Source organism: Ovis aries, chromosome 1, assembly GCF_016772045.2.
Source record: "Ovis aries strain OAR_USU_Benz2616 breed Rambouillet chromosome 1, ARS-UI_Ramb_v3.0, whole genome shotgun sequence".
Classification (NCBI taxonomy): Eukaryota; Metazoa; Chordata; class Mammalia; order Artiodactyla; family Bovidae; genus Ovis; species Ovis aries.
The window spans coordinates 27,194,036-27,213,934 of record NC_056054.1 but is presented as its reverse complement, the minus strand read 5'-3'; the positions used below and the strand labels follow the sequence as shown (position 1 = coordinate 27,213,934).

At 36.3% G+C, this 19,899-nt stretch overlaps 1 protein-coding gene across 4 annotated transcripts in view; it reads right to left on the bottom strand.

Moving 5' to 3' along the window:
- The window catches only part of ZYG11B (zyg-11 family member B, cell cycle regulator), a 74,059-nt gene that overhangs the window by 16,551 nt on the left and 37,609 nt on the right, over positions 1-19,899 (bottom strand). For all 4 annotated transcript variants that reach the window (XM_027970293.3, XM_042248212.2, XM_060409283.1 and 1 more), the window contains 9 exons: positions 18,553-18,693; positions 16,086-16,262; positions 15,114-15,178; positions 12,181-12,280; positions 11,925-11,975; positions 9,479-9,640; positions 9,321-9,368; positions 865-1,062; positions 688-740 (listed from right to left, as the gene is read on the bottom strand). In XM_027970293.3, the coding sequence (XP_027826094.1) occupies positions 688-740; positions 865-1,062; positions 9,321-9,368; positions 9,479-9,640; positions 11,925-11,975; positions 12,181-12,280; positions 15,114-15,178; positions 16,086-16,262; positions 18,553-18,693 (995 nt within the window). The remainder of the gene's footprint in view (positions 1-687; positions 741-864; positions 1,063-9,320; positions 9,369-9,478; positions 9,641-11,924; positions 11,976-12,180; positions 12,281-15,113; positions 15,179-16,085; positions 16,263-18,552; positions 18,694-19,899) is intronic.

Sequence of the window (19,899 nt, the reverse complement as noted above, 5' to 3'; positions counted from 1 at the left end):
ACTTTTTCTCAAAAAGCACCTTTTGGTCTTGAAGATATACATTCTGAAGAACAGTAGACCTTGGTTTGGAAACCTAGATAAGAAGTTAGTTGATAACTAACCAATAGAACATTATGAAGGAGGTCCAGAATTTAGCCTATAGAACATCATGAAGGAGGTCCAGAATTTAGCCTATTTCTTCTAGTATTCTGCCCCAAAATGGGTGAAACATACTGGAATAAAAAGTACTGGCAGCATCAGCATTTATAAAATAGACAACAAAATAAACTGTAATGATAATATTTATGCAGCAATCTGGAATACTTCAGGTATATTAGTAACTTATCTATCAAATCACTTGTCATAAATAAAGTTAGAATCCAGTATGCACTTTAATAATTACAAACTGCTTCCCTAAACAAATCAGGTGCTGCTTCTAGTTCTGATTTACATTTGGTTTCCCTGACTAGGCTGTAAAGTTCTTGTTTGGAGGCACCATATCTTATTCACCTTTGAATTTCAAGAGGATAGAACAAGACTTTGGCACCGGTCTTCAATGAACATGAAGAAGGACTGATTAATTGATAGGTAGCAAAATAAAGTAAAAACACAGATGCCTAAGGGAAAACAATCATACATCTAATAGGAATGACCTCTAGGCAAGCAACATGACTAGGCTGGCTTAATATTAATTATCTTGCTAATTACCTGTATGCTACCATCTCACACTCTGGAGTTGGCCATTTCAAAATAGCTGAATGCTGAAAGACACAAGACACACGGAAAGGATTATAATATTTATTTAGTATTGCATGATGAGGCTTTGATAGTTTAATCATTATGAATGTTGTTTGTATTCTTCCAGAAAACAGCAAGTTACCCTACCAGATCATCCAGAAGAGAATTCCTCTGGCTGCGACTCAATGTCCAAGCTTGTTCACCTCTAGATATTAAGTGGGCAATAATTCCAGCTGCAAAGTAACTGACTTCCACTTCAACACTATGTAGAAGACTACTGATGTGGTCTATAAAATCCTTCCACATTAATTCAGAATGCAATTCTTGTACTTCAGCTATATTGTTCTGGGGGAAAAAATAGAAAAATTAAAGTAATTATGTGCAGTAAATGGCTAAATGACACCGTAATGATTTAAATGTGTATGGACAAAAGGTGAAGACTGTTTCTATGTTAGCATTGTGGGATTATAGGTGATTTTATTCCTCTCTACCCCAAACAATAAAAGAAATAGTAGTTTATTTTCAAGTGAATTAGTGAACTAGATAACCTAAAAATTTCCTGCTGTACAATATCTAGTTGTGCTGGGTGAAAAACAGCAAACAAACTTTAAATATGTAACTTTTTTGTCTGGAATACAATGTAAACAGGAAATCAAACTAGCGCCTAACAGGCTATCTCTGGCTCACAGCAGTAGGGGGTGGGCAGGGTGCAAGAGAACTGGGTTTAACAGCCATGCTAGTTTGGAAGTAAGGACCAGAGATACTAAGACTCTGCATACAATGCAAGAATTTTCAAAGCATTACACCTCAATAAAAGGGTGGCCTGACAGAGAGACAGAAGAAAGAAGCCTATTGTGATCTGGGCTCTGGCCTAAAGGGAAAAGTCTTCCCTTGTAATTTATAAACAGGGGCCTGCCCTCAAGCAAGACTGTAGTTCAAATTTACACCATCTGTTTGGTCTGGGGAAACTCCAACCTGAGAGCAACCATAAGAGGTAAGAGGAAAACAGTAGGAAAGGTAAGGGGAAAGTTTGGTTATCTAGAAAGCAGAGATAGGTGAGTACATCAAAAGGATGAAAGGGGTACTTCCCTGGTGGCCCAGGGGTTAACAATCTGCCTGCCAATGCAGGGAACATGGGTTCAATCCCTGGTCCAGGAAGATTCCACGTGCCACGGGGCAACTAAGCCCGTGCACAACTACCGAGCCCCGCACTCTGGAGCGCGTGAGCCACAATTACTGAGGCTGTGTGCTGCAACTCCTGAGCCCACACTCTCTAGAGCAGATGCTCTGCAACAAGAGAAGCCACTGCAACGAGAAGCCAGGGCACTGCAGCCAGAGAGCAGCCCCTGCGCCCCACAACTAGAGAAGGGCCCGCACCACAACGAAGACCTGGTACAGCCAAAAATGAGTGATTTTTTTAAAGGGTGAAAGGATTAGCAGTTCTAAGTAATGTAGAGAGCCTAAGTAAGATGAAGACAGGAAAGCTGTCTTCATTTACGTGAGCAATATAGTGATCCTCTGTCTTAAAAACTTCATAGCCTAGGACCTCCACTGAATGTCAAAATTTGCCTGCTGGCCTGTGGAAGGTAGGTGTTTTATCTGGAGGTGGGATATGATGGCTTGCCTAGGCAGTACATAAGGAAGACCTCTATTCACATGGGAAACAATCGAGGGGTTTACAATTTAGGCTGTGCTTGATTTTCTCCAAAACAATATAAGACCCAACTTACCTCACTCTTCTGAAGATTAATCCTCTTTCTCAAAACTCCATCTGATCTATGAAATCATTATTCTTTTCCTAACACACTGATTCCAATTCTTAGGAACCAAAAACCCTGGCCTTTTCACTGTTAGGAAACTATTTACTCCCTAGCTTAAGTCATTCTATGACAAGTGAAAAGGAAAGGCATCACATCCAAATGCATCCTCTGTAAAGACTAAGTTCTCTTTTCCAACCACCGAAGAGGGAAGACAGAAGAGACAGGTATAACTTTACCCACTACATGAATGTACATAATCCTGTATTTTTCCATCACCATAAATGATTAATCAAAGTCTCCTGTGCCCCTCTCTAATTTCACATATTCAAACAAGAAAAGGCATCTCACATTTATTTTTTATATTCTTCCATATTCATATTTTTTACACAGCATGTATCATTTTACAGAGATAAAAAAAGGAAATAAATATATACCTTTTAAAATAAACAAATAAGGGAATTCCCTGGCAGTCCAGTGGTTAGGACTCTGTGCTTTCATTCCAAAGGGCCTGGGTTCAATCCCTGGCTGGGGAACTAAAATCCCACAGGCTGTGAGGTGTGGTCAAAATAAACAAACAAACAAACAAAGGTAGCCCTCCATCTCCTCCAAGCTTGGTAGAAAGAAATATAAAGACCCTCTGAGAAGGGCACATCTTGAACTCAAAGCCTCACAGAAAATGCTAAATTACAATTCACAATGAAAATAATCCATAATGAGAGAATCATCAAATACACAGTAGTGAATTAGACTCCCGCAAGAATCTCATGCAATACAACTACAAGATAGTACCTGATTTAAGAAGTTTAAAACACACACACACAAAAATGCAAAGACAGCATCATTAAAACAAAAACCAACAAGAAATATCTGGAACAAAGCATCAAAAGACTCATGGGCCATTCTTTGTTGTAATAAACAAGTTACTGGGAAACCAGCCAAAATATATGAGAGAATGGACAATAGCTATGAGACAATGGAATAGCTATACCAGGAATCCGATCCCTGTATAGATACAAGAGAAGATATTCAAATAGGGCAGTTTCTAGATTGCTGTGCATATAAGGGGAATCTAAAGAGAATCTGAGTTTTGCTGAGTTGAAGAGATAAGGATCCGTGTGTAGGGTTGCTAAGGCAGCAAAAATCTATAGAACAGAGTAATAAAAAGGAAAAATTTCCAAAGAAAAAGACAGCAGGGGGATCCCTTAAAATCTTTGGCTGACTACTGATATGAAATGAAACCCCATGAAACTAGGGAAAGAACTACCAGAAAGCAATATATGAACAAATCCCAAAGTCACACAGGTTTAGGAATAGTTTACATTCTTACCAGCCAGAGTGAAGGGATCTCATCTAAACAAAGCATTTGAGTATAGTGGGGTAACTAGGGTTAAGCAATAAGGGAAAGGCTGATCTGAAGCTACTCTAACAAAGCAAATATAGGCATACCTTGGAGATTGTGGGTTTGGTTTCTGACAATCACAAAAAAATGAATACTGCAATCAAGGGACCCACACAAAACTTCTTAGTTTTCAGTACACACACAAGTTAAGTTTATACTATATATATTGTAGTCTAATAAGTATGCAACAGCATTACATTAAAAAAAAAAACACTGTACATACCTTGATTATTAAATACTTTACTGCTCAAAGACTCTAACCATCATCTGAGCCCTTGAACTAGTTATAGTAGTAATATCAAACATCACTGATCAGAGATCACCATATCAAATGTAACAATAATGAAAAAGTTTGAAATGTTACAAAAATAATCAAAATGTGACACAGAAACATAAAGTGAGCTAATAATGTTAGAAAAATGGTGCCAACAGACTTGCCACAAATCTTCAATTTGGAAAATAACACAGTATTTGTGAAGTGAATAAAATGAGGTATGCCTATAAGTAAGCTTTGAATGAAACAACCTGATCTGTGAGTAGCTTAACTGAATACCAGGACAAAGTCCACGACTCTTTAAAGGAAAACAATAAAATCTAGTGACCAACAAAGTGAATTAAATTTCACAATGGCTACAACCAGTGAAAAATTACCAGACATATAAAGAGTCAGAAAAATATGATCCTTAACCAGAAGAAAAGTCAATCAATAAAAATAGATCCAGAAATGACAGGGATAATAGAACCAATAGATAAGGATTTAAAACAGCTATTATAAATGTTATAAATATATTACAGAACGAAAGAAAAATATAAACCTGAGGAGAAAAAAAAAAGACAATATAAAAATGACCTAAAGGTAACTTCCAAAAAGAATGTATATATTATTATACTATATGTATATAATTATAATATATCTATCTATATATAAAATGAAAAATTAAAAAACAGTAGTAGAAAACATTCAAGCCAAAACATGGAAAGGAAAAAAAAAAAAAAAAAAACTGCCAAAAAGCCAGTAAAGTACTTCTGTCACATAACCTGTTTGATAATTTCAAGCAATCTAACATACTTCTAATCAGGGTCTCAAAAAGAAAGGACATAAGAAAGGGTACAGAAAAACATACTTGAAGAAATAATGGCACAAATTATTCCAATTTATGAAAATTATAACCAAAAAACCCAACAGAAAAAATGTCCACTTGGACTTCAATAGTGACCAAAAAATTTACCTTTTGAAAATGAAATAAAGACATTTTCACACAGACAAAACCTAAATGAAAATTCATTGCCAACATACCCACACTAAGATAAAGTGTTTTTTTTAATAGTAAAAGAAATACATTGTTGTTGTTCAGTCACTAAGTCACGTCCAAATCTTTGCAATTCCACGGACTATAGCACACCAGGCTTTTCTGTCCTCCACTGTCTCCCGGAATTTGCTCAAACTCATGTCCGTTGAGTTGGTGATATTATGTATCTATCTCATTCTGTGCCACCCTCTTTTCCTTTTGCCTTCAATCTTTCCTAGTGTCAGGATCTTTTGTAAGTATAAAAGACAAATTTTTCATTCTTAAATCTGTACAGTGAAAAACTGATGAGGACTCCTACTTCTGACCAAGATGAAATAAAAGGAGCCAGACTTACTTTCCATTCTAAAACACATGAAACAATAGTTTTCAAGATACTAGACATTAGGTAATGAAGAACAGTGACCTTCAGAGGTGGATAACAAACAAGATGAGATGCTGCCTTGAGAGTTCCCAGGCTGTGGCACAGTGATACACAATTCAAGTAGAGCCCAGTGGACACACGGAGTTGGAGAGATGGAGCTGGGAATCCAGGGAGATCAAGGCAAGTCACAGGACAGAGAACCAGAGAGAAGAGAACTGTACATCAAGAGAATTCAGAGAGCTGCAGGGCATAGCACCCTATTCAGCAGAGCACTGATCAGAGCATGACTGTGAGAAAACTATTTGAAGGTAGAAAATGAGGTATTAAAAAGATTAAAGTTCTTGGCACTCAGAAAGGGCCAGGAGTAGTGCCTGTTCTGACCATCCAGTCTGAGAAAACTCTTTCACAGGGCACTGAGTACTCAGGAAGGTCTTGTTTCAATAGTACAGAATATTAGCCCTAGCCTCGGCACACTCTGGATCCTCCTAATACATCACAAAAGCAAGATCAAATAGGATCAGACTGTTTAAAAGTAAGTCAGTTAATCCTGGAACAAAATTCAAGAATATGTCATAGGAAAATAAAACTATCCCGCACCCAACAAGGTAAAATTCAAAATGTCTGGCATCCAATCAAAAACTACCAGGCATGTAAAGTGACAGGAAAACAAAACTCAAACTGAGGGGAATAATCAATCATTTGCAATTTACCCAGAACTAACACAGATGCTAAAATTAGCAGAGAAGGACAGTTACTATGAATAAATTTCATATGTTCAATAAGTTATGTAAAAATCTGGAATATAAAATATAAAAAAGAGCCAAATTGAAGTTGTAGAGAAGAAAATGACGTCTAACGATAAAAACTATATACTAGTTGGGATTAATAGCAGATTAGACATTGAAGAAGAAACAATTACTAAATTAGAAGGCATAACAATGGAAACAATTCAAACTGAAACATACACAGAAAACAGAAGAAAATTTAAAAAGCACCATTGAGTTGTGAATTTTAAGAAGCTTAAAATATGAGATTGAAGTCTCCAAAGGACTCCAGTGGGTTTGGGGGTAGGGGGGTATAAAACATTTTTTGTTTCAAGAAATAATGGCCAAACACTTTTCAAACTTGAAGACTATAAACCAAGAAGTTCAATGAATCCCAGATACAGGAATCATGAAGTAAATTACATCAAAACACATGATAATCAAATTACACAGAATTGTTGTTGCTAATCCTAAATCTTAAAAGTAGCCAAAGGAATAAAATCATATACATAGAGAGGAATAAAATAATGATGACATCAGATTTCTCATTGGAAAGATGGCAAGTCAGAAAAAAGGTAATCAACCTTTTTTCTATCAACCTAGAGTTCTACAACTGGCAAAAAAAGAAACTTTCAAAAATGATGATTAAATAAAGATGTTTGCAGACATACAAAAGCTGAAGAACTTATCAGTACCAGACGGACCCACACTATGAAATATGTTAAAGAACGCTTTTTTGGCAGAAGGAAAATTATAGAAATCTGGATCTACATAAAGGAAAAGTGAGCATCACAAATAGTAACTATTTGGGAAAACATGTAAGTTTTTAAAAAGTATTTAAATCTCCTTAAAAGATAACTGATATAAAAAACAATGTTTATTGGTTTATTACATATATAAAAGTAAAATACATGACAATGATGACATAAAGGAAAGAAGAGCAAAAATGGAAATCTATTATTTTAAAGGTTTTTATAATATATATGAAATCATATAAAATCACTTAAAGGTAGACTGTGATTAAAAATGTATACTATAAACTCACAATAATCATTAACTTAGCAAATCAGAGTAATAGCTAATAAACCAAGAAAGGAAATCAAACAACATTATTAAACTCAAACCAAAAAAAGGCAGAAAAAGAAAAAAAAAGAACAGATGGGACAAACAGAAAGCAAATACCAAGTTTATGAACTCAAATATAACCATACCAATAATTACATTAAATGTAAACAATCCAAACAGTCCAAATAAAAAGAGATTCTCATACTGGATAAAAACCAGGGCGCAAAGTATATACTGTCTATAAGAAACACACTTTAAGTATAAAGAAAAATATAGGTTAAAAGTAACAGGAAGGAAACAGATAAACCATGTCAACATCAGTCAAAACAAAGCTGGACTGGCTATATTAAGGAGACAAAGGAGATTTCAAAGTAAAGAATATTACCAGGGATAAAGAATGCCATTTCATAATGATAAAGGGATCAATTAAGAGGGCGTAGCAATTCAGTTTTTGAACCTAATAACAGAGCTTCAAAGTACAGGAAGCAAAAACTGATAGAACATGATAAACGCTATCTAACAGAACAAGTAGGCAGAAAATCAGTAAGTCTATGGTAGACTTGACTATCGACCAATAGACATATATCGAACACTCTAACAAAAGCAGAATATTCATTCTTCTAAAGAGCACATGGAACATTGACCAGGAAAGACCATATCCCAGGCCACACATGTCTCAATAAATTCAAAAGGACTCAAAGTACATTCTCTGATCATGAAAAATTAAACTAGAATCAATATCTCAAACTATTGAAAAAATTCAATCACAAAGTAAAGGAAAAAGATAACGGAAGGAAGCACATCAGGATGTATTAACATTAATTCACAGAAATGAAAATAAAGGAAGGTTGAGGACAAAACCTTATACTTTTAAAACACGTTTTTGCACTGTTTTACTAGGTATAGTAAGCATGTGTTCTTTAAGAAGTTTTTTTTAAAAAGCAATTTTAAAGCCCTATGTGATCTTTCTGAATATTCAAAATAAATTCCCCTTTTCCTCTTATAATGACTTGAGCCAAATTCCGTATCTATTAATCCTATGAACCATGAATAAAACAATCAAATACTGTAGTTTACTTAACATGTCCCTATTACTGGGCATTTAGATAGTTTTACATTTTCTGCTTTATATAACTAAATCTATAGTAAATAGATACTATAGGGTTTTTTTTAGGTTTTGTTTCTGTCTTTTGGCCACAACCCACTGCATGTGGGATCTCAGTTTCCAGACCAGGGATCAACCTATGCCCCTGCACTGGCAGCATGAAGTCCTAACTACTGGACCACTAGGGAAGTCCCTAGGTAGTCCTCTTTAAATGCCAGCCCTCAGCTTTCCCAAAAATCCATCTCTCATACTTCTGCATCTAGAAAATAAACATTAATCTACTTTTCTTTCACAATTTACTAACCTATGCCTCCTGTGATCTAATTCCTCAAGAGCAGAGGTCTGCTCTAAAACAGCCTTTACAGGCACTTCTGTTTCAGTGATTAAAAGTGATAAAAATCTGATCCTCCTCTGTGTCTCAAAATCCTAGAGGACTCACTTCAACATACTCAGTATACTTATGGAATACCTGATTTGTTAAACAGTTGTTTAAGTAGTAATCATCAATTACCAGACATAGACTCTAAGAATATTTGTAAATTAGTGATATTTTTCATGAGATCTTTTTTCTTCTGATTATACAAGTAAAACATGCTCACAGTGAATGAAGCTTTGTGCTATACCACAAAATATAAAGAAAAGTATGTAATTTATATTTTTCCTTTTAGTATGGTGAAAATCTAAATATGTAACTTTGTAGCCTGCTTTTTCCACTTGATTATATCGACATATATTTTTAACATCATTATGTGTTTACAAACAGAGTAGCATTTTTCTATGTAATACCTAGATGGAAAATAATTACAGCTTGAACTTAGCAGGAAATGCTTGTATCTTACCAAAAGTCCTAGGACTTTCTGTTGAATGGATGACTCAGTTGGGAATGACTATAAAAAGAAAGAGATATCTATAACTAAAGAACCAAATATAATAAACAAATGCTCAAATCAATCAATAAATGAATGTCCAAAGCTGTAGGCTAAATTCCCATTCTAACCTCTAGAACCCTCATGAAGAGTTCTAACCCTTGATTTTCAATAAAGTGTCTGCAAGTGGTTGGAGATTCATCTGTGAGGTTCCAAAGTGCACTCAAAGTAAACTTCAAAGTAGTGTCCACTGAATTTTGATTGGTTTTCTGCTTCACTATTTGAAGAAGTTGCTGAAAGAGGAAAATAGAATTTCTAATTATTGAATTGTTATTATAATTAGTGGTAATAACATGGACTAACAAATCCATGAGGATTAGTTTCATGGGTTCAAACATTTCCTATAAAGGTTTTTACAAGTGCAACAAACAGCCTATTGGATTAGACTTTTCCTTTCACAAGAAAAAAATAGAGGATTTTCATAAATACTTCTGTAATATTCTGATCCCTTCTACAAGAAAAAAAGGATTTTCACAAATGCTTCTGTAATATTCTGGTCATACCTATAATCTAATCGCCTGTAAATAAAATGAAAAGCAAAATGATTAAAACTTAGGATCTACTACGTTACCCAAGAGGTCACAATATATACTCACTTCAGATCCTGGGATAAAAAAGGTGGAGGGAATGAAGGGGGAATGAATCCAATACTTACTACATATCAGCAAATTATATCCTATATTGTAATACTGTCGTCCTCATTTTTCAGAAGAGGAAATTGAGTCCGAGTAATATTAAGTAATTTTATCATAGCCAACTTAGTAAGAGAAAGTAAGAATTGGAAGACCTAATTCTCTCTAACCCCATGTTTTCCTTAAGAAAAAAAGAAAGAATGAACTATATACAGTAGTAAGAGAATTAAAGTCTAAATTGGATTTAAATAAGATAATAGCTTTGAAATTCCATTTGTAAATTATTTCTATCATAGCTTTAAACCTAAGAAATGTAAGCTTGAAAAATGAATATTTTAAGACCTACATGGGCCACCCATAATTCCATTTTTAGTTTACACTTCTGGGGGTAAAGGGAGCTCTGCTAAAACAGATACAAGTAACATTAATGAGTACTATTATTTAAAGTTATATACAAAATGGCAACCCACTCCAGTACTCTTGCCTGGAAAATTCCATGGACAGAGAAGCCTGGTAGACTACAGTCCATGGGATCACAAAGAGTCAGACATGACTGAGCGACTTCACTTTCACTTTCACAATGAAGGAAAAAATTTTAAGAAACACAAACATCTAGTTGCAATTATGTAACTTAATAGCATAGTGGCCAAGAGTGTGGCACTAGAATTGGGCTATCTGAACTTAATTAAGGGCTTAAAAAAAAATTGGCTAGCATCACCATTACTACTACTATTAATTCCTGCTAATTGCTACTCAAATTAAACTTAATTTTCTCCCAAAGCATATAAATGAACTACTTCCTTATAATCTTTGAATACACCTCTAGCCAAAATTACTGCAACTCATACAGAGCAATAAAAAGTCATATTTAAAACTAAAATGTCATCCCTGAAAAGAGTAAAAATAAATAAAATCAGCAGCCTTTTCTACTCGTCTAACATATGTGTTGTGTTTTGTGCTAGGAACTTAGTATATTCCTTCAATCTTTCTTTCCTTTTCAATCTTCCTAACAACTGTATAAAGCATTTTTTATTACTTTAAAGAAAATGTAGGTGACTTGCCTGAAATCACATAGCTGCTGAGTGACAGAACTGGGAATAAGGCATGATTTCAACTTAGTCTCTTTAAAGCTTTTAAGTTTTCACTGTTCACTATATTAATTCCTCAACTGAAGCAAACCAAAATCATATATTAGCTCTTTACATTATCTTTTCCCCTAAAGCATCTAGCAAAGTGACTATAATAGAGATGCCACATTTTTTAAATAAATAACAAAATCACAGAACTATGTGAACTAGATAGGAATTCAGGTTTATTTAGGCCCCAGTGGAGAAGGCAATGGCACCCCACTCCAGTACTCTTGCCTGGAAAATCCCATGGATGGAGGAGCCTGGTAGGCTGCAGTCCATGGGGTCGCTAAGAGTCGGACACGACTGAGCAATTTCACTTTCACTTTTCACTTTCATGCACTGGAGGAGGAAATGGCAACCCACTCCAGTGTTCTTGCCTGGAGAATCCCAGGGACGGGATAGCCTGGTGGGCTGCTGTCTGTGGGGCTGCACAGAGTGGGACACAACTGAAGTGACAGCAGCAGCAGCAGCAGTAGGCCCAAATGGTCCAGGTAATGTATCTAAATTCACACAGTGAGTTTACAAGTTAGACCCCGGGTCATCCGATTCCTAGTTCTGGACTCTTTCCATCTCCTGTTAAAGAATAAAGCTGCCCCAATGAAGAGAAATTAATACATTCACTAAGAAGTAACAAACTTTTGAAATATAAAATCTCAGAAGATAGGCAAGTGAAGTACTGGCAAACACTAAAGATAAGCAAACACTGCCTGAGAATAATGAAAATGAAAACTGTTTAGGGGTCTGCATAGACTTACCCTGACAATGAAGAGCTCAGCACCAAGCTGGGCTGTCTGTTCTGTAGAAAGCTGCAAGCAAGCAGAAGACAAGGTAAATGTCCAAGGATCTACTAGTGTGAGTTTAATATGATTCACTGTAAAAGGTCAGACCAGAACCTCTGATCAACCTGGAATTCTGCAATACTGAATGCAGCTTGAATAAATTAACCTGGTTTACTAAACTGTCAGGGGAAACAGTTTCCTACAGAAAATTATAAAACATGAGTTCAGGTACCTTGGCAGCCAGAATGGAAATGATAGCAACCGCCATCCTCTGCATGTTTTGATCCTCATGGTTGCAGAGCCACTGCATGACAAGCTTGGCCGCTTCAAACCTGAAAACACACGAAGAGTTTCATGAATTAACCCTGGAGGTCCCAGGAATAGTTTCAGAGCTCCAGCTGGGAACTGATGCTACAGTTTAGGTGCGTGAGAAAGAAAAGGAAAGTTCCTCCTGACTGATAGAGAATAACAAGTACACTTAGTATTTTGGAGATGGTATTATTAATTCTGACAACACTGTAAAGAAACAGAGAGTTTGGAAAATATGGTCAAAAATATCTGACATTCATCTTCTAGAGGTATAACATATTTCTATTCTGTAGTGATAATAATAATTTTAAGTATTTTCTGGTTCCCCCTCAGTACTTAGCACAATGGGAATACTCACTCTTTTACTCAAAAACATTTATTCAGCTTCTTCTTTGTGCCAGATATTGTTTTGGGTGCTAGAGACAGATTAGTGAACAAAACAGAAAAATATCTCTACTCTCACAGAGATTACACTCTAGTGGGGAAGACAGGTAATAAGTAAATAAGTAAAGTATATGGCATGTTTGGGTACTGACATATGCTAGAGAAAAAATAAATAAAACAGGAAAAGAGAGGATATGATATATGGAAACTTTATTAGTCTCAAAACATGTCCATACATATCAAATAATATAACCTAGTATTAAAAGTTAAAAGCGGATTCTGAAGTTCTTTGAATCTGGGGGTTGGAATTCTAATTCTACCTAATGTTAATGATAACAATAAAATACATTGTTTTATCCTGCGAGGCAATGTAGTCACATCATTAAGAACATCATACAATTTGGAATCAGCCTGGATTCAAATATCATCTTCAGCATGTACTAACTTTGGGACCCTGGGTAACTTTCTTCATCTCGCTGAACTTCAATTATCTTGTCTGTAAAATAATACAGTCTTCCACAAGACTGTTGTGAGGATTATATCATATCACACATAAAGCTCAAGACTTCGTACAGACCTTGGCACATATCAAACTTTTGATAAAGGTCAATTTTTACTAGTATTGATTTCCTCTGTGCCTTTACTTCTGCAGTTCCCACAGAACAATCAACGCAGTCAATTTTCGGTTTCAAGGCAATATGACATGGATATAAAAAGTAGAAGCTCTGGAGTCAGTCTGGATTTAAATCTAAATTCTGCTACTTACTATCTTATCACCTTGAGCAAGCTACTAAACTTCTCTGTGCCTCTGTTTCCTCATCTGTAAAATGAAGATTACAAGAGTAACAATTTCACAGGACTGTTGCAAGGACTGAATAAGCATACCTAAAACCCCTAGCACAGTGTCTGGCAAGTGCTTCATACATTGGTTATTATTTTTATTATCTTAATGCCATCACTAAAATGAAATCTTTTATGATCACCAAGCCAATGAAATCTTTCTGTCCTTGCTTGGGGGGCCAGTACATTCTGTCATCCTCTTCTATGAAAGACTGTCTTCTGTTATACTCCTAATTCATTCATTGATCCATCCATCAAATAGCCCCACTGAAGTACTAAGCACGAGAGGCAAAGATTAACCAATTTCTGTCTCTTACCACAAAGGAGCTCAATTCTAGCAGACTGTACTCACTGGCTACATCAAGGGCAAACAACAGCCCACCTCAAGTGATTTTAAAGCTGTGGGCCTAGCTGTCTGTCTTCCAAAGTTTTACTGGAACAGTTATTCCCCTCCCCCACCTTTTTTTTTTTGTTAAAGTGTCTATGGCTGCTTTGGAGGTACAATGGGAGGATTAAGTAGGTCCAACAGAGACCCTATGGCTCATGAACCGGGAACATTTAATATCTAGTCATTTAAGGAAAAGTCTGTCAACCTCTGGGGTGGTTTATAAGTTTCTTTAGGAGATTATGTGTTTTCAACCCATGACTTCATGTGATCAATGCAGATGCTTAATATATTTATAAAATAAAATTCAGTAATCTTCATGAGATACATGTGAAAGTGTGTTAGTCGTTCAGCTGTGTCCAACTCTTTGTGACTCCAGGGACTGCAGTCCACTGGGTTCCTCTGTCCATGGAATTCTCCAGGCAAGAATACCGGAGTGGGTTGCCATTTCCTTCTCCCAGGGGATCCTTGTGACCCAGGGACTAAACTCAGGTCTCCTGCCATTACAGGCAGATTCTTTACCATCTGAACCAATTATTTATTTCAAATAGTAAACGGAGTACTTCATTCCATCAGCATGTCAGATAACAGTGTACTATTACCCAAATAAAAGTAAATCACTATAAAATTGCTGCTTGAGAAATATACTTCTCATTAAATCATAAAGTATAAATTTATTTTTGAAAATACCATCACTAAAAAATTATATTTTAAAATAGTAAAATGAAAAAAAAAAATTAGCTCCCAAATCACATCTTACAAAATAAGGAAACCCTTTTTACTCACTGGAATCCAGCTATATGGTCTCCCTTAACCTCTGCTTAAAAGGTTTCTCCTATAATTCAGTATCAAATAACTATAATAATATGAGGCATGATACAGAGAAAAGAATGCTGGAGCTAAAACTAGACTTGATCCTTTCTAGCCTTGCAATCACTAGTCACAAAACAATGCGCAAGATACTTAATCTCTATATGCTTCAATTTCTTCAGCCTACAACACTGTGCATACATTCTAAAAACTATAATCAGTACAAATTCTTATGCAAAGAGGTATGAAAATAGAATCTGCTCTCATGAATATCAAAGCATTAAATTACAAAAAGTAGATTCAGCATTCTATAAAGTGATACACAATCCCACCTACTTGATTAACTGTACACTAGGAATATCCTAACTGGTAAGAAATGACCCAAGACAGATTTCTAAAATTCCATTTTGTCCCATAGTTCTGGTGCTACCACTTGCCTGTTGAATGGAACATCTTGAAGAATTCGGTCACTGCAAAGTGAAAGGAGGCAATTCTTCTGTAACTAAGAACCAAAGAGAGAAAAAAAATCCTGAATAAAACATTGTTTTGTTAGATTCTATTTTAAAAAAAAGACATTTATAAAGCATAACATGTCTTAGAACATTTATTCTGCTCACCTATGGTTCAAAGACTTCCACTGGACCCACATAAGTTTATCTGCACATTTAAAAAATCTTTTTTATTAGATGAGAAATAGGGTAATAAACTGGATAGTTCCAGCTAATCTCCCTCCCTTCTGGTGGCCCTTGGATGGGTCCTATTTTGTTCTCTGTTCACCTGGCTTCCAGAGTCCATGAAAACCAAAGGCTAAAACTCATCTAGTTTGGCAGCTGTTCTCAATGAGGGAAGCTGGCTTTAATGATCCACTCACCAATCTGGGTTGCCAATTTACTTAGTTTTGGGTCTCTGAGTATTTTCTACTAACTTGCCAACTCATTGTTAAATTTTAAGAGTTAAAAATATAATTCAAGCAGCATTTTTCGTTTTCATCCAAAGAACAGGACAGGTTTTGTAGACTACCTATACTGATAGAAACAGAAAATCCATGTCTTATTTATTTCTCTATTCCTAAGCACGGAGTACTGAACCAATGTCTGGCTCAGAGCAGAAGCTCTACGCCTAATCCTGTACGCTGAAATTATCACTAACTCAAGGTCTCGGTGCAAGAAGTTTTACATGGCTTGCATTATTTCCCGCAATGTTTGGACTGAAATACTTTTAGGTGAGGAAGGCATTCTTTAGTATTCTACTTCTCTATCGCCCTGCACTCAGTCACACCACAAAACTTATTACTTCACAGCCTCCAAAGGAATTTCCAGCTTTGGTCTACTAAAATGAACTGTATGGAGGTAGGAGATGGGTAGTAGACACTAAAAAGACCATTTGAATGTGAATTCCCATATGCTTGCCTGCTGGTGGTTGGGAAAATGTTCCATGGCTTTGAGCAGCAAATGGGTCACATCAGCCAGGAGTCGGACAGGCATTCCTGCAGCAAGATCCTGCTTGGTTAAATTAAATACACAGGCGCTTGCAGCAAGCTGCACTGGCAAATTCATAGGGTGGTTTCTCATCCCAGTAACCACAAGCTGAAAAAGAAATGAGTTCTCTTAATCCAACTTATAAAAACATATAAGCCCTCTTCATATAGCAATGGAGAAGATAATGGCAACCCACTCCAGTACTCTTGCCTGGAAAATCCCATGGACAGAGAAGCCTGGTTGGCTACAGTCCATGGGGTCTTCAAGAGTCAGACACGATTGAGCTACTTTACTTTCACTTTTCACTTTCATGGAGAAGGAAATGCTAACCCACTCCACTATTCTTGCCTGGAGAATCCCAGGGACAGGAGCCTGGTGGGCTGCCATCTATGGGGTTGCATAGTGTTGGACACGACTGAAGCAACTTAGCAGTAGCAGCAGCAACATATAGCAACACTACTCTTTTGATCTGAAATAACTTCTAAGATATATTAAGTATATTTTTTATCCTTATATGCAAAGCCTAGGACATAATAGTTATTCACCTACCTGGTCAAGGGAGGTGTCAAGTTGTTCATGTCCAGAAATTTTTCTGTAATGTTAATGAATCTTTTCTATTCAGAGAAAACATTTTAGTATTTCCTAGACATAGTTCGGTCTGGCCTGTTTTATGCCAAGCACTAAACAAATTCTTACTGACCTGAACAGACTAAACCAGCAGCAAACTTCACTTTCAAATCCCAACATTCAGTTCCTTAAGAACACTGCTAAAATTAAAATATAATAAAACCCATTTACTTCCCTCTGGCCTAAATTACTAACTAAATAACTTCTCCCCTTTTCCTCTCTCCTCAAATCCCCAACAAATCCTCCCCATTCCTCATTACTGACTGAAGATCTTACTTCCAGTTACCCAGAGAAAACTGAAGTAACTGTAAAAGAACTTCAGATTCTGGCTTTTACACGTACCTCCTTGCCAGCATACACAGGAGCAATTGCTGTGTGCCTGCCTGTTACCATAAATGACCTCTAGGGGCTCCCCTCTAAAGTTAATCCCTCCACTTAAATGCTTGATTCTTCCCTTCTTGTCTACCCAAGGACACTGCTTCAGCTGATCTCCCCTTCCAACTCCTATACCAGATTTTTATTCTGTAGTCAATCATTCACACAGCATACAAACAAGGTGTTTTTTCCTCCCATCTAAAACAAAACAAAACCAAACCCACACACATCCTCAGCCAACTACCACCTTTTCATTTGCTTCCTTTTGCAGGAACTTCTTAAAAGAATCACATTTCTCTGTGCACCATTCTCTGAATGAATGAATGAGTAAATATTTCAGATCAGGACTACGGGTCTGGCCCTTTGATACTCAAGTGCACAGTAACCAAAACCAAAAAATGATAGTGCATATACCCAGCACCAATATCCTCTGGTACGTACACAGGAGGTGGCAGATGCTGCAGCCAGCATCCCAGGACTTAAATGTTACTGCTTCCTACCCAAACACCCCAGTTTCAAAAAGTTTAAGAAACTGGGAGGTTAAGTCATTTCTGGCTCTGCCACTAATTTATGGTTATTTAACCTCGCAGACCCGCAGGTACATAATCTATAAAACAGAAGATAAAACTTTTCTCTTGGGACTGTTGTGCCCACTAAAAGAGGGACCAAATATAATACAGTCCTATACTCACTGGTTTCTAAATTAAATGTGTAAAGGATTACCTTGAGGGATTATTACAGTGTAGATTCCTGTATCTTATCCAGCCCTACCGAATCTAAATTTTCTTGGAATGAGGTTCACAAATATGCTTTTTAAAATAAGCAATATTCCAGACTTCAGGTGGCTAGAGGACCATATTCTGACAAAAAATGCCCCACCCAATCAACAAAATTAAGAATCCTCCTTTTTTTTCCCTTCAAAAACTGTCTTGGGTAAAATATCTTAATTGGAGAATAACACAGATTAGTTACAAAAGCACAAGAGGTTCATAAACAGCATGGAAAAGTGCTTTATAAAATCCCAATACTGTATTTCTTTAAAAACCATATATGGAAGCAATACATAGCTAATATACCAAGTAGTGTCCTGATTTGAATCATATACTCTATTTTCTACTACAGCTGGTAAAAAGATATCACACTGATTACTGGTTTTAGATAGTTAAATATGAACTTGAAGGCATTTATATTGTTTAAATGAGATTACTATAAAACTTCAGTAACACTATACAGTTATCTCCTCTCATTCTCATTTATGGCTAAAAGCTGAATTATACATTATCAATCTTATAAAAAAAAAAGACTAAATGCAGATTTTCACCAATTTTCTTCACAAAACTGTCATCTATCTAGGAAGATAATTTCACACTTCTCATATCCAGTTTCTTGTTCTTACCTTTAAAATTTCTGGCTTTGTTTTTTCCATCACATGAGTCAGGCTAAAAAGGTGAAACAGAGCTTCTCGGACAAAGAAGGCCCGTTCACTGTACCTTTTCAATGCTTCTGCAATCTGAGTTTCATTGGCTTCTCCAGACACCTTTGAACACAGCCAGAAGATGAGCTTTTAGGATTCTTTTCAACCCTCCAACTGTCTCTATCCAAACATCATTTGTGTGGATGGCATCCAGGATAGTTATGTAAAGCTTGAAACAAATGGCTATGATTATTTTCCAACCCATCCGGAAAAGTCATGCTGTGAAGGTATACATATGCTAAACAGATATATATTAGATAGGCTCAGACCCTAGAATAAGTCTATGGGTAAAATTTTCTATACTGTACCTAAAATGAATCTCAAGATATTTAACACTATTTATAAGGTCTTACTAAACATGATTAGGCTTCTACTGCCTCTTAAGGCAACCCTCTCGCCCTAACTCACAATTTAGTAATGACAGTGGCCTTTTTTTATTTTTATAGCAATGTATACATGTCAATCTCAAACTCTCAATCTATCCCTCTCCCCCACACACCCTACACTTACCTTTCTGATCCTTCAATAAGCCAAGCTCTTTCCCAGGAAAAAGCTACTAAGTATAATGTCCTCTCTGACTGAAATTTTCCCCTCTCTCTTTACCTAATTTCTATTCATCCTTCTCATTTCAAGTTAAATAATAGTTCGTTAGAGAGGCCTTCTCTGACCCACCAATCTAAGTCAGGTCTTCCTGAAACATCACCTTCATAGCCATTACCATAATCCCCTTAGTAGACTGATCTATCCACTGTACCCCTACAGGCAGCACTGTGTGTGGCTCAGAATAAGCACTCAATAAATATTTGTCAAATAAATATATTAATTGATTCTCCCAGATTTATCAAGGGCCCACTCAGCATTAAAAATTCTGTTCAAAAGTAGGTTTATCCTGGAATTTCCCATTTATACAGGTTAATATAGTTATCTTAAGTGAAGTGAAATGAAAGTCGCTCAGTTGTGTTCAACTCTTTGCAACCCCATGGACTATACAGTCCATGGAATTCTCCAGGCCAGAATACTGGAGTGGGTAGCCTTTCCCTTCTCCAGGGGATCTTCCCAACCCAGGGATCGAACCCAGGTCTCCCACATCGCAGGCAGATTCTCTACCAGCTGAGCCACAAGGGAAGCCCAACTGTGGTTCATATACCACTGGGTAGCCAAATGTATATAACAAGAAATGGCTTTTTGGGAAAGTAATCCAGTAATAAGTAAAAAAAGAAATAATTACAGTATCACCATGATCCTCAGCGAATTAATGGAACTAGGTGT